The sequence below is a fragment of the Accipiter gentilis genome, chromosome Z, assembly GCF_929443795.1.
Source record: "Accipiter gentilis chromosome Z, bAccGen1.1, whole genome shotgun sequence".
Classification (NCBI taxonomy): Eukaryota; Metazoa; Chordata; class Aves; order Accipitriformes; family Accipitridae; genus Astur; species Astur gentilis.
The window spans coordinates 83,021,377-83,034,120 of NC_064919.1; the positions used below are offsets into that span (position 1 = coordinate 83,021,377).

Consider the following 12,744-nt stretch of genomic DNA (forward strand, 5'->3'; position numbering starts at 1 on the left):
GTTATGGAACAGATCATCTTGAGTGCTACCACACGAAACATACAGGACAACCAGGCTATCAGGCCCAGTCAGCATGGGTTTATGAAAGGTGGGTCCTGCTTGAATAACCTGGTATCTTTCTATGACAAGGTGGATCGCTTAGTGGATGAGTGATAGGTTGTGGATGTTGTCTACCTAGACTTTAGTAAAGCCTTTGACACTGTTTCCAGCATTCTCCTGGAGAAACTGGCTACTTGTGGCTTGGACACAAAGCAAACTTTGTGGCTGGAGCAAAGGAGGCTGAGGGGAGACCTTATCGCTCTCTACAGCTACCTGAAAAGAGGTTTTGGGCCTCGGTCTCTTCTCCCAAGTAAGACGTGATAGGACAAGAGGAAATGGTCTCAGGTTGTGCAAGGGGAGGTTTAGATTCAATATTGGGACAAATTTCTTCAGTAGGAGAGTTGTCAAGCACTGGAACAGGCTGCCCAGGGAAGTGGTTGCGTCACCATCCCTGGAGGTATTTAAAAGATGTGTATATGTGGCACTTAGGGCATGGTTTAATGGTGGACTTGCCAGTGTTAGGTTAACAGTTGGACTTTATCTTAGAAGTTTTTTCCAACCTAAACAATTCTGTGATTCTGGCTTAGACTCTTAATTCTGAGAGATCGTGGACTTGCTAGGAGGTATTCAACAGCACAGATGGTTTTCCAAATTCAACACCTCAAGGGCTTTTTAATGCAAAAAGTAGAATAGACTGTTTCAGTTGGAGGGTACCTGCAGTGATCATCGAGGCAACTGCCTGACTAATTCAGGGCTGACCAAGTTAAAGCATGTTGTTAAGGGCATTGTCCAAATGCCTCTTAAACACTGACAGGCTTGGAGCACTGACAGCCTCTCTAAGAACCCTGTTCCAGTCTTGACTGCCCTCTCGGTAAAGAAGTGCTTCCTAATATGCAGTCTGAACCTCCCCTGGTGCACCTTTGGACCAGTGTGATGACTTCATCCCCTGCCCCCAAAAGAATCTGAACACTTGCTATTCCTATATGCAGACTTTGGACAGCCAGCACTTCAGAAAACTCAAAGTGATGTTTTGGCATCTGTAGCACTTCCTCAGGTCCGTGCATCAGAATATTTGAACTCATCCAAAATGCTTGTTTATGCATCTGCCTCTCATAAATGTTTTGAGGGATAAGGCACGTCTGCAAAACTTACTTGGCTTCTCTAAGGCAAATTCTTTTTCTATTTTTTTTTTTTTTCTTCCGGAAAGATCTGTTTAAGCTCTTGCCAGTTCTGTGCACAAAAGTTTTTTGAGTATTACCAAAGGAATGTCTGTCGTGACGGTGCTTGTAAGATGTTGCCATCTGGACCAGTCCTGAACAATTGCCACGGAATTAGTTGGAATTCACAGAAAGGCATCCACTGCACCTTTGTAAATATTCATGGGTCAAGGCTTTGCCAAGGCTGAAATAGAAAAGTATAGATGTTGCTGTATTCTTAATTAATAGTGCATTCCCCTTTTAATTCATGTATAAATTGCAAAATGTGTTATTGGTACAATAATAAAAATATGTTGCCATCAAAAGGAAAAACAATGTAATGGGTAGCAGTGTCGCCAGCTGACTGTTTATGGATGGTGTATGTAATAAAAGTTAATGAAATTCTCACCTGCCATATAAAGGTCAGTTTTGACGTGGTTGATTTGCCCACCCCTTCCTCTGATTATGTATTCTTTACTTAATAGTCTTACAGTTTCTGAAAGCCAATGTTAACTGAAAATAAGTTTAGAATAAGGAAGTGTTATATACTTTCAAGAACGTTTAGGATCGTCCAGACTTTTCCAACTTTGTATTTAATATGCAAAGTTGTGTGGGTTTTTTTCTCAAGTGACATTTAATTCTTTTTTAGTGAACTTCGAGTGTTTTCTCTTTTTCTCAGAGCATTTTAGTTCTGTTTAAACTCTTATGTCCAGGTACTTCTCTTGACTCTCTGGCCTCAAGCTTTGAAATTACTAGTTGGACGGATAAGGTGTAGGTGGATGTTTCTGGCTTATTTAAATACCTGTTTTTATGAAGCAGTGAAAAACGGGCATTTTACATAACGTTGTAAATTTCCAGTAATCTGCTGTAATTTAGAAGTGAAAGAGACATTCTTTAATAAACTTTCATAACTGAAATCCTTGTCTGCTACTGTATACTTCAGATAGAATAGTGCATGTGTTAACTGTTGAATTAATTTTTGTCATCTCTGCCTCCATTCCAGGTGCAGGACAAGTTTCGTTTGGACCTGTCTGATGAAGAAGCTGTCCATTATATGCAGAGCCTAATTGATGAAAGTGTCCATGCCCTCTTTGCAGCTGTGGTGGAGCAGATACACAAGTTTGCACAGGTGAGATATCTTCTCAGTTGGTGGTCTCTGTGAAAGCTCAGTAAGGTAAGAGGTTGCGAGTGGTAAGTTCAAGACTTAACTTCATTGTTTATGATCTTTTTAGTTCGTTTTCCAACAAGTTAAAAGTGTGTTCTTGCTGCCAGAACTGAAGAGCAAGCTGTTGGTGGTTCTAGAAAATTTTTTTAAAGCACCTTAGCAGACATGCTAAGTAGGATGTAACTGGTTGTATTACTAAGGGTAAGAACTGCAAATTGGAAAGCTGGAGTTCTGAGGGAAGGATCCAGAACTTCCTTAGCTTTCATTCCCAAAGTAAATGAGTGAAGATAACTTCCTTTCTTTCATACCTTTGCTAGACTTCCTTAACTGTGCATTCCAGCTAGTCATTTTGATCATTGACAGACATAGCAGCTTGCGCAGAAGGGGACAGGAACTCTGCTCGTAACAGCATCCACATCTTCTGCAGTGTTGATACCATACCTTAGAACATGGTCCCTAGCAGCTATGTGGACAGCTATCCCCTATGTCAGAGGCATCGGCACAGAAGGAGATCCTGAGGGATAATGCAGTTTTTCAGATTTGGGGCTGTAGGGGGTGGCTGAGACCTCTTGCTGGGGCAGTGGGAATTGGGCTCCTTGCTTGCAGGAGGTGTGCGGTGGTGGAATGTCTACATCACCAAGTAAAGGAGCTGTGGGAGGAGGTCAGCGAACTGCACAGTGTCAGGGCTGACAAGAAAGAGATTGACCAGATCTTCACAGAGACCTTGAGATAGAAGAGCCTGAACCTCCAGCTGCACTGAAGGAGGAGTAAGAATACATTGTGCTCATCGATTTAGGAAATGGAGACTCCTGGGATGGTGATGGCTGGAACCTTGAGACTTCTGGCATGAGGAGGGATGGCTTCTGCTCTGTGTGCAGATCTGCAGAATAGATTCAAGGTGATTGGGGGTAGTTGGCATGGATTTAGAAAACGGGAAATCATGCCTGACCAGCCTGATGGCCACTTAAGATAAAAAGCCTAGCTCAGTGAACTGGGTGAGAGCTGTAGGTGTTCTTTGTCTTGATTTTTCGCAAGGCTTTTACACTGTCTTCCATAATATCGTCATAAACAAACTGCAGCAATACAGACTAGAGAACTGGACAGTGACGTGGATTGGAAACTGGTCAGTGTGCTGGGATTAGAAGGTTGTGATTAGTGGCATGAACTCCATCTGGAAGTCATTCACTAGTGGTGTACTCCAAGGGTTGATACTGAGGCCAGAATTGTTTAACATCTTCATTAATGACCTGGATGATGGGTTGAAGTGCACCCTCAAGTTTCAGACAATGCAAATCTGGGAGGAATAGCTCATACACCAGAAGCGTGTGCTGCCATTCACAGGGACCTTGACGGGCTGGAGAAATGACTGCATAGGAACCTCTTGAAGTTCACCGAAGGGAAGTGCCGAGTACTGCATCTGGTGTGGAATAACCCCATGCACAAGCATGGGCAAGCGGGGGTAGGTGATAAGGTGGGAAGCAGCTTTTCAGAGAAAGCCCTGAAGGTTCTGGTGGAGCAAGTTTGCAGATGACAGCAAGCTGAGTTGATAAGCCTGAGGGATGGGATGCTGTCCAGAGGGACCTGGACAAGTACCGAAGTGGGCCCATGTGAACCTCATGAGGTTCAGCAAGGCCAAGTGCAAGGTCCTGCACCTGGGTCTGGGAAACTCCTGGTATCGGTACAGGCTGGGGGATGAAGGGATTGAGAGCAGCCCTGTGGAGAAGGACGTGGGGGTACTGGTGGATGTGAAGCTAGATATGAGCTGACAGTGTGTGCTCGCAACCCTGAAAGCCAACCATATCCTGGTCTGCATCAAAAGAAGCATGGCCAGCAGGTTGAGGGAGGGGATTCTGCCCCTCCGCTCTGGTGAGACCCCACCTGCAGTACCGTGTCCAGCTCGGGAGTTCCCAGTACAGGAAAGACGTAGACCTGTTGGAGTGAGTCCAGAGGGGGGCCGCAAAAATGATCAGAGGGCTGGAACACCTCTCCTATGAGGACAGGCTGAGAGAGTTGGAGTTGTTCAGCCTGGAGAAGAGAAGGCTCCTGGGAGACCCGACTGCGGCCTTTCAGCACTTAAAGGGCGCTTATAAGAAAGATGAGGACAGAGTTTTTAGTAGGGCCTGTAGCGATAAGACAAGGGATAATGGTTTTAAACTAAAAGGGGGTAGATTCAGAGTAGATAAAGGGAAGAAATTTTTTATGATGAGGGTGGTGAAACACTGGAACAATTTTGCCCAGAGAGGTGGTAGATGCCCCATCCTTGGGAACATTCCAGGTCAGCTTGGACGGGGCTCTGAGCAACCTCATCTAGTTGAAGATGTCCCTGCTTACTGCAGCAGGGTTGGACTAGGTGACCTATAAAGGTCCCTTCCAACCCAAACTATCCTATGATTCTATGCAGCAACATGATCTCATGGTGAAGAAGGGCCACCAGAGTGTTCCTGGTGTAGGTAGAGGGACGTGAGCCTTCCCTTCTACCCAGTGCTACGTGAGATACACCAAAAGGTGCTGTGCCCCTTTTGGGCTCCCCAGTACAGGAGACATGGACATACTGGAGCGAGTCCAGCAAAGGGAGATGATTAAGCACTTGGAGCATCTGTCATACGAGGAGAGGCTGAGAGAGCTGGGACTGTTCAGCCTAGAGAAAAGAAGGCTCAGGGCGATCTTACCAATGCATATAAATACCTGATGGAAGGGAGTAAAGAAGAGGGAGTCAGACTCTTTTCAGTGGTGCCCAGTGACAGGATGAGAGACAATGGGCACAAACTTAAAGACAGGAAACTTCATCTAAACATAAATACCGTTGGTTTTTGGTTTTTTGTTTTTTTGTTTTTGGGTTTTTTTTTTTTGCTGTGAGGGTAATCAAACGCTGGGACAGGTTTGCCAGAGAGGTGGCGGAGTCTCCATCTGTGGAGATACTTAAAATCCAACAGCACAATGTCCTGAGCAGCCAATTGTGTTTGATCCTGCTTGAGCAGGGGGGTTGGACTAAATGATCTCCAGAGGTTCCATGCACCCTCACACACTATCTGATTCTTGCTAATGGTCTGGGGTGACAATAAATTCCTGTCTTTGCTGGTTTTATTATTAAAATTTACCCTTGCTCTAGTATGGAGAACGAAATGTTTAACCACACATATGTGTGCTGTCTTACTACAAGCCACAATAAGACAATAAAATGTTTAATTCTCACATTGAATAAAACTGTGTTCACAAAAGCATTTCTTCTTTGAATTTACAATGGTTTTTCCCTAAAATCATCGGACATATTTAGTTTGTGTTTATCAGGGATTTAAGATACTACATTGTTTGCCTTAAGTATTAGACTCGTGACAAGAAATGGAATTGAGAGGAAAAATGAAACCAATCTGAAAAGCCAGTCATTATCTCAGGTTTTTTTATTGATTCTTTCTTCAAAAGACTGATCAAATTCTGATATGAACCAAGGAAAAGTGTTTTTATGGCTATGGATTTTGCTAAAGGTCTTCCAATTAATATGTTGTTTCCTACGAACTTTTTTATTTTGAAGAACTGCACTATAGTGCAGGGTAAGAAGCAAAAATGTCATTTCCATCTGCATATATATTTAATAAAGGTGATCTTTTACGTGATGTGAAGAAAAGGAATGTAATTATGCGAAAATGTTGCAAAATTTGCTGTCATTTATTATGGATTGCTTTGATCATAGGATGGAGGACCATAATTTCATAAGACAAAGTGAAAAATGCCTAGCATCTACCTTGGGGTTCAAAAAAAACCCCACCAACCCAGCCATTACAAATATTAAAAATTAAAATTTTAAGTGTTTCCAATATGTGTGTAGACCTTGCTTTTAATCCCATACTGACAGTTACTTTTTTTAAGACATGTCTTTTTACTTCATTGGTTTTAGGTGACTGCCAGACTCTCCCAGATAATTGTTATTGCATTTGTCAAGCTGTATTAGTAAATCAGAGTTTACAGGTTTGATTTAGGTGACCTTTTCTTTTTCCATTCAGACTTGTTCTTGCTTGACCTTTCTTCAGCACTTAAAACTGCTTTTAAAATCACAGGACAGATTTGTTCAGAATATTTAAAAGTACCCAAGAATTTGAACCCCAGGCTTCTAGCTGCCAGGAATGGTGTTCTAAGCAAGAGGCTGATACATACAGCAGCAGGCACCAGTTGCATCTTCCTTTCACATTTTTGGGAGTTAAAAAGCGAGCCCACAGTGTGTATCACACTTTGGATACCAAATAAGCAGATATGACAGCCACTAATGCAGGCTTGATCCAGTTGTCTTATTTGGGGGTTTTTATCTCTCCAGCTGGCTGATGCTGAATTCCAGCATGGAGACTTTTGGGCTGCTTTTCCTGAGGCCCTGAATTCTCCATGTGCACTGCTGCGGAGTTTGCTACCTATATGCCTTTAGCTTTCCTTTCTACTTTTGGGATCAGGTGCCTAAAATGAAAACAGTAGTGTGTTGCTCTGTAAGTGCTTAAGGCACCTCCTGGCTCCATGTGATGTCGGATTCTTCTGCTAGTTTTGGAGTTCAGGTTATTGCCTTCATTTATGTTCTGTAAACAATTACACATGCAGGCTTCCCACTGCAAGAATACTGGATGTTTATAAGAATGAGAAGGATACAAAAAGAATAGTCACAGATTAATCAGCGTTTGACAAGTCTTAAGAATCTGAGCTCTATGTATGTATTTTTTAAAAAAATTACCAGAAAAATCCATCAAAATAGAGTGTAATTAATGTCTATTTATATTACAAGTTAAATAGGACACTTTTTAGTGATATTTAGTACTTCATTAGTCAAAATCATTATCTTTCCTTTTTGTCTGAGGTGGTCTTAAGAATTTGCTGCTGGAGTCTTCACAGAGTCTGTAAATCATTGAACAAATGAACAATTAATGCATCATTGAATTTGCTGTAAAGGGGTCATCTTGCACAATGGCCAATTGAAGCTTTCAATTTGTTCATGTATAATGCTGCAATGAATTGCCAATGGCCTTGCTCTTAATAGTAATGTAAGTTGTCAAAAAAAAACAACAAAAAAAAAAACCCAAACCCCCACCAAACCACTACACAGGTATTATGACACAAGCATAAACAGCAGAGTTTGGTCTAATGCTGCCACACAATTTTTCCTTTGAAATGCCCTTCAACGTGTTATTTTTGTTTATCAATAGATATTTATTCTCTTACTGCCTTCAAAGTAGGCCTACAAGGAATCTGTGTTGTCTACTGCAGCAGTTAAGAGCTTTTTAATAATGTTCGTTATTATGGTAACTGTTTGTATCACCATTCTATATGTCACTCTGTAGTAAGTAAAGCTCTTAGATAAAGCAGTCTAGATATTTTGGTATTGGCTTAGTATTGTTATTTTGTAACAGTATTGTAAACTGAGTTCAGTTTAAAGCTGTGTTATGAAGCCTTTAGTTTAGTTTCTAATGTATCTCTAATCTATTATCTTACCAAATATTTTACAGATCTTTTTATGTAGTACTTGTCTCCTTTTTAATGGTTATCAAAAAAACTGTTGTCTCAAAAGTAAATAAATTTAACATTTAGAATAAGTTAATGGAGTTGTACAATAGTGCTCAAGAGGAGAAAAAGTGCATACTAATTTTAGTTGATACTAACGAAGACTGGATAGCCATTTCTCCCTGGAGGGTCATTTTCATTTTAACAGCATTATTTATTTTTGTAGAGGAAGGAAACAATCTCCAGTTGAAGTGACTAATTTCACATTTTATTTCCCTTGTAAATTTAAAAGTCAAGTCAGTTACATTCAGGGCTCATGCTAAGCAGTGATTAAAAAAAGTCAAAGCTTGGGAGATGAGGGGTGTCCCACCTAAAATGTAGGTGTACAATTTGGGGTTGTACTAATGCTTGGCTGCTGTCTGCTTAGGAGCAGACTCAGTTTAAGCTGTAAATGTTACTTGGCTTTAGAATATCTCCAAGCTGTGGTCCCAGTGCTGCTGCATCCTGGAATGCAGCTGTGGTTCCTTTCCTTCAGGACAGGGCTTCTGTTTTCCTTCTGTTGGATGCCAAAATAAAATAGGGAACATCTACCAGCAGGATTGTGTAGATTGGATGAAACCGTTTGTGAAGGAGCAGATAGTTGGTTTTCATGCTGTTTGCTCTCCTGAAGGGTTGTGAAAATCGCTGCCTTTAGGCATTTCACCATGTTTTTAAACACAGAGTTCAATTTATGCATAACTTTTGTTTCTGAGAGTAAGCCAAGTTGAATAAATGCTGTGCTATCTGTTTTTTGTTTTCTTTTAGTATTGGAGAAAATAAGCCTTTTGCCTACCTGTGGTGGAAACAAGAAAATGCTCAAGAAAGAGACTTTCTCAAGCCCTTGTGGACTTCACCAAACAGTTTTGGAAGGCAAAAGCTGCAGTTTTGGTAGCATGGAGAATTGAGAGCTCAGGAGGTAGAGAGGCTTTTTTGAGTCTCTGTTCACTGAAGGTTTAAAAACAACTATTTTTTTAAAGGAAAAAAATGGTTGTTTATACTATCCTTGGGGCTCAGATGCTATGGCATTTCTTTCCACTGAAAACATTTGAGCCTCAAAAGTTGAAGTAAGGAACTTCCTCTCAAGCCAAAGATAACTGGAAGAGGCTGCATTTGATGGTAAATTCTTGTACCTGTTAATATATTTTCTTATTTAAAAATAGAAATCATTGCTGTACTGAACAAGAGTATGTACAAAGTTAGAACAGTGAGGTTACAGTTCCTCAGTGCGGAAAAAACACAAAACTATGGCAATCTCCTCTCTTCCCTTCCCACCAACTTTGTTCCGTGAGTAAGTTTTAATGTAATGCATATGATCCTTTATTTCCCACCTTGGGCAATGTTATCAGTTAGAAAGGACAATCATTTCTTCCCTGCTTACAAAAATGTTTTTAAGTGCTGATAAGTTAGCCAGCTGTAGGCAGCCAATTAAATCATCACTAACAGGCTTAGCAACCAGAATGCACAGTGAGCGGTTCAGTATTTCACACCTTAACTCTGAATGTTTTCTGTACAGTGATTATATATTCTTGACTCTAATAAAGTCTTTGTTGTTGCCGTCTTGAGGTGTTCTCTTTTGTCTTTTTAATCTTACCTGCTGAGACATGGCATACTAGAGGATTATGTTCATAACTCTTGGCTTTTTGCAAGGATTTTCACTTCTCAGTTCGCTTGATGCAGGAATAAGGCCACCCATAAAATGACTTTTGTGCCACATGTTGAGTTAATAATGAATCTGGTTTGAATGATCAACAATGTAATTAGCTCTTCATAAACGTGTGGATCTCTTCAAAGAGTGCTCTTACACTCCTGTATTATTTTTTTTAATAACAATTCAAGTGAGGAAGAAATCCCTCCCGATTACAAAGATAAGAAGGACTGATTTGAATCTGAATCTGACTGATATTTGTAAGTCAGTCTTGCTTTGTGCTGCTTTTGCTAGCAAACACCAGAAGAGCTTTGATGGAGGAAAATCTACGAGGGCTGTGATGGGCCCTTAGTTATTTTAGCATATTACCCAAATTTGCCAGTTAACCACAACATTGGTTCAGCCCCTCTTTTCCCCTATATCTGCGACTTAGAGGAACTGTGTTACCCTAGTTACTTAAGTGCTTGTAGTAGCTCTCAAAACACAATGCCACAGAGGAGCCACAGAGGTACCTCGTACCTTTACCTGGCTTTTCTTCTGAGAAGAAGTAATTACCATTTTCTTGTAGGGTTTTTTTGGTCTTACTTCATCTGGCAGAAATACCTATTTCTCTACTGCCTCCATTTCTCATGAACTCATTTTACATACAGTACTTTGTGGTATCGCCCAAGGATATTTCTGAGAGCATGGACTTCTCAGACATTCAGAGTAAATTCTGAAAAAAAAAAAAAAAAATTGTCTTTTTTTTAATTTGTTTTGAAGGGGCATCCTACATGCTCACACAACTTTGATTTGTATGTTGTAGCCACACTTTGACTGAGTTCTGAACTCCTCATCCCCAGCCCTTCCTGCTGTATATATTCAAGGATTTTTCCTCTATTTCTTTCTAAGAAAACTTCCTCTTCCCCCTGCCCAAGACTAATTACGGCCATGAGCTGCTCTATACCAGGTGACCAGACAGGCCAAGGATGACTCCTTGTTAAAACCCAAAAGACATCATCAACCTGATCTTACAGCACATTCCACTTTGCAGAGAGGTTTTTAAAGTGTTAAATATAACTTCTGTAAACACATTATGAATTAGTACATGTTTTTTCACTATGTCTCGTGGTTTAAAATTAACACAATAACCTGTTCATATGCTGGACTATGCAACAGCCTGTTAAAACTGTACGCTAAGTCAGTTCAAATGTTGGCGTGTGAACCCAAAATGGAATCTGAGTATCACAGGTAAGGCTTAAGAAGACCCTGACTTTGCTGTAAATCACCGAGTATTTTCTAAATGGAGAACATCGGGCACAGAAATGGAAAAGCTTGCCTGAGTCAGTGGAACATAATCCAACCAGTGTGTTCTTTCTGCTTGTTGAGTCACCCTGCTTATATTTTCAGTGTATTTTCCAAACAATTTTGTAGAACATGTACCAGCTGAGCATTGACAAACTAACTGGATATGTCTCTGATCCAACTAGTGACTTTTTTGGGGGCTGATCTGCATAGTCTGTTCTCAGCTGCTCTGAACCCTTACAGCATGAAGAACAGGACAGCACTGGGACTGCTACAATATATTAGATGTAAGTAAATTTATTACTTTAAGCCTTGTGTTCTAAATACCAAATATTGTTGAAAATGGTTCTTAGAAGTCCACACATCAAAAGATTTTTATATATATATCTTTTTATTCCTCATATACAAAGTAAGTTCTGACTATTTTGCAAAATCTTATGGCTCTTAGCATTTCATGCAGCATCATCTATTTAAAGTAAAACAGAAAAAAAAAACAACCTGGGGGAGTAAGCTATTTTGTTTTAAATGAAGGGTTTTCTTTTTCAGTATGTTAGTCTAAAGCTTCTACTTCTGTAGTAAGAATGTTTAATAGTTTATCTATTGTGGCTCGATATCTCTGTGTAATCCAGTGCTGTGAGTATCTTACTTATCTGTCTCTAATAACTTCCGAGTCCCTTGAATAGCTACTACTGATTTTGTCTTGAGGAGTATAAGTCTTAAAGGTGAAATCCTTCTGCGTTTCACAAAGGTAGATCCCCAGTCAGATGAAGGTCCCCAGGGGGATGTCAGACAGCAGTTTCACCCTGCACGTGTATTTGCATGTATGCATATCTGGGGCTGCATACACACACAAAATTCTGCGTAGAGTGAGGCTGTGAGGTCCATCACATGTATCAAAGCATGATGCAGTAGTTAGTAGGAAACCAGGCTGTACCAGTTGTGTTGTAGAATAACTTGTCAAAAGTCATCCTATTAAGTCTCTCCAGGAAGTACTGCAGAGAAAAAGAACAGAACAGTCAAAAAATACTTTTTGTCACAGGCTTGTTTTACCTAGTAGTTGTATTTTGTATAACTAGAGGTAAAAAGTACTGTAAAGCCAGCTTGTGCGTGCTTTATTTGCCTTTCATCATCTATCTTGGTTTCATCCTGATTTTATTTTCTTCTGGAATCTCTAGTGGTCTATCCCTTGGGATCGAGGGTGAGGGAAGCGAAAGAAATTGCTCTTTTTTTTTTTTTTTTTTTTTTTTTTTTTTTTTCCTTCCCCTATCTATAGACTGTCACTGGTTGCTTTCAACTGCTGGTGCTTCAGGAGCAGAAAGTGGCACAGTCTTCTTTTCTTTTTTGGGGGGAGGAAGCAGTAATTGCTAAAGTAGTATGGGGGGGGGGGGAGTTAGGGGAGTAAGAAAGGGAGGGATGGGCCCTTGGTTTTAATATAAAAGGCATATACCCTTTTGGCACAAAATATCCCGGTTCTTGCAGACCTGTCTTTGTTCTTCTTGTGTGCAGTCTAAAATAAACACTTTTCAAGGCTTTGGAGGAATAATGGCTATGGAAAAGGGAAGGAGGAACAGAGAATGGGAATCTTAACCCCTCGCAGAGTGGGGGTAGCAGCAAAGAGGGGTAGTATCACTAAACGGCTTTCCTTTTGTAGTCAGCAGAGGTTTTACTCAAGACCCAGTGTCATCACTGGATGGTAAAATACCGTGGTTATTATGAAGTATCTGAAGCGCGTACATTTAAGGAGTCTTAAGGGAGTCATCGAAAACAGATTGCAGGTGGATTGTGTTAAAATAGATTTTTGTAACCTCTTCAGCTGATGTGATGATTCTTTGTAATAGTGAAGCTACTTGAAGTGCAATATTGGTGTCCTCCTGTCCTTCCAAGCATCAGTGATTTAGAAAGGA

At 40.6% G+C, this 12,744-nt stretch overlaps 1 protein-coding gene across 3 annotated transcripts in view; it reads left to right on the forward strand.

Moving 5' to 3' along the window:
• PIK3C3 (phosphatidylinositol 3-kinase catalytic subunit type 3) overlaps nt 1–9,469 on the forward strand; it is an 81,616-nt gene extending 72,147 nt beyond the window's left edge. For all 3 annotated transcript variants that reach the window (XM_049795168.1, XM_049795169.1, XM_049795170.1), the window contains 2 exons: nt 2,239–2,364; nt 8,677–9,469. In XM_049795168.1, coding sequence (XP_049651125.1) covers nt 2,239–2,364; nt 8,677–8,691 — 141 coding nt within the window. In that variant the 3' untranslated portion in view covers nt 8,692–9,469. The remainder of the gene's footprint in view (nt 1–2,238; nt 2,365–8,676) is intronic.
• Nucleotides 9,470–12,744: the final 3,275 nt, after the last annotated feature.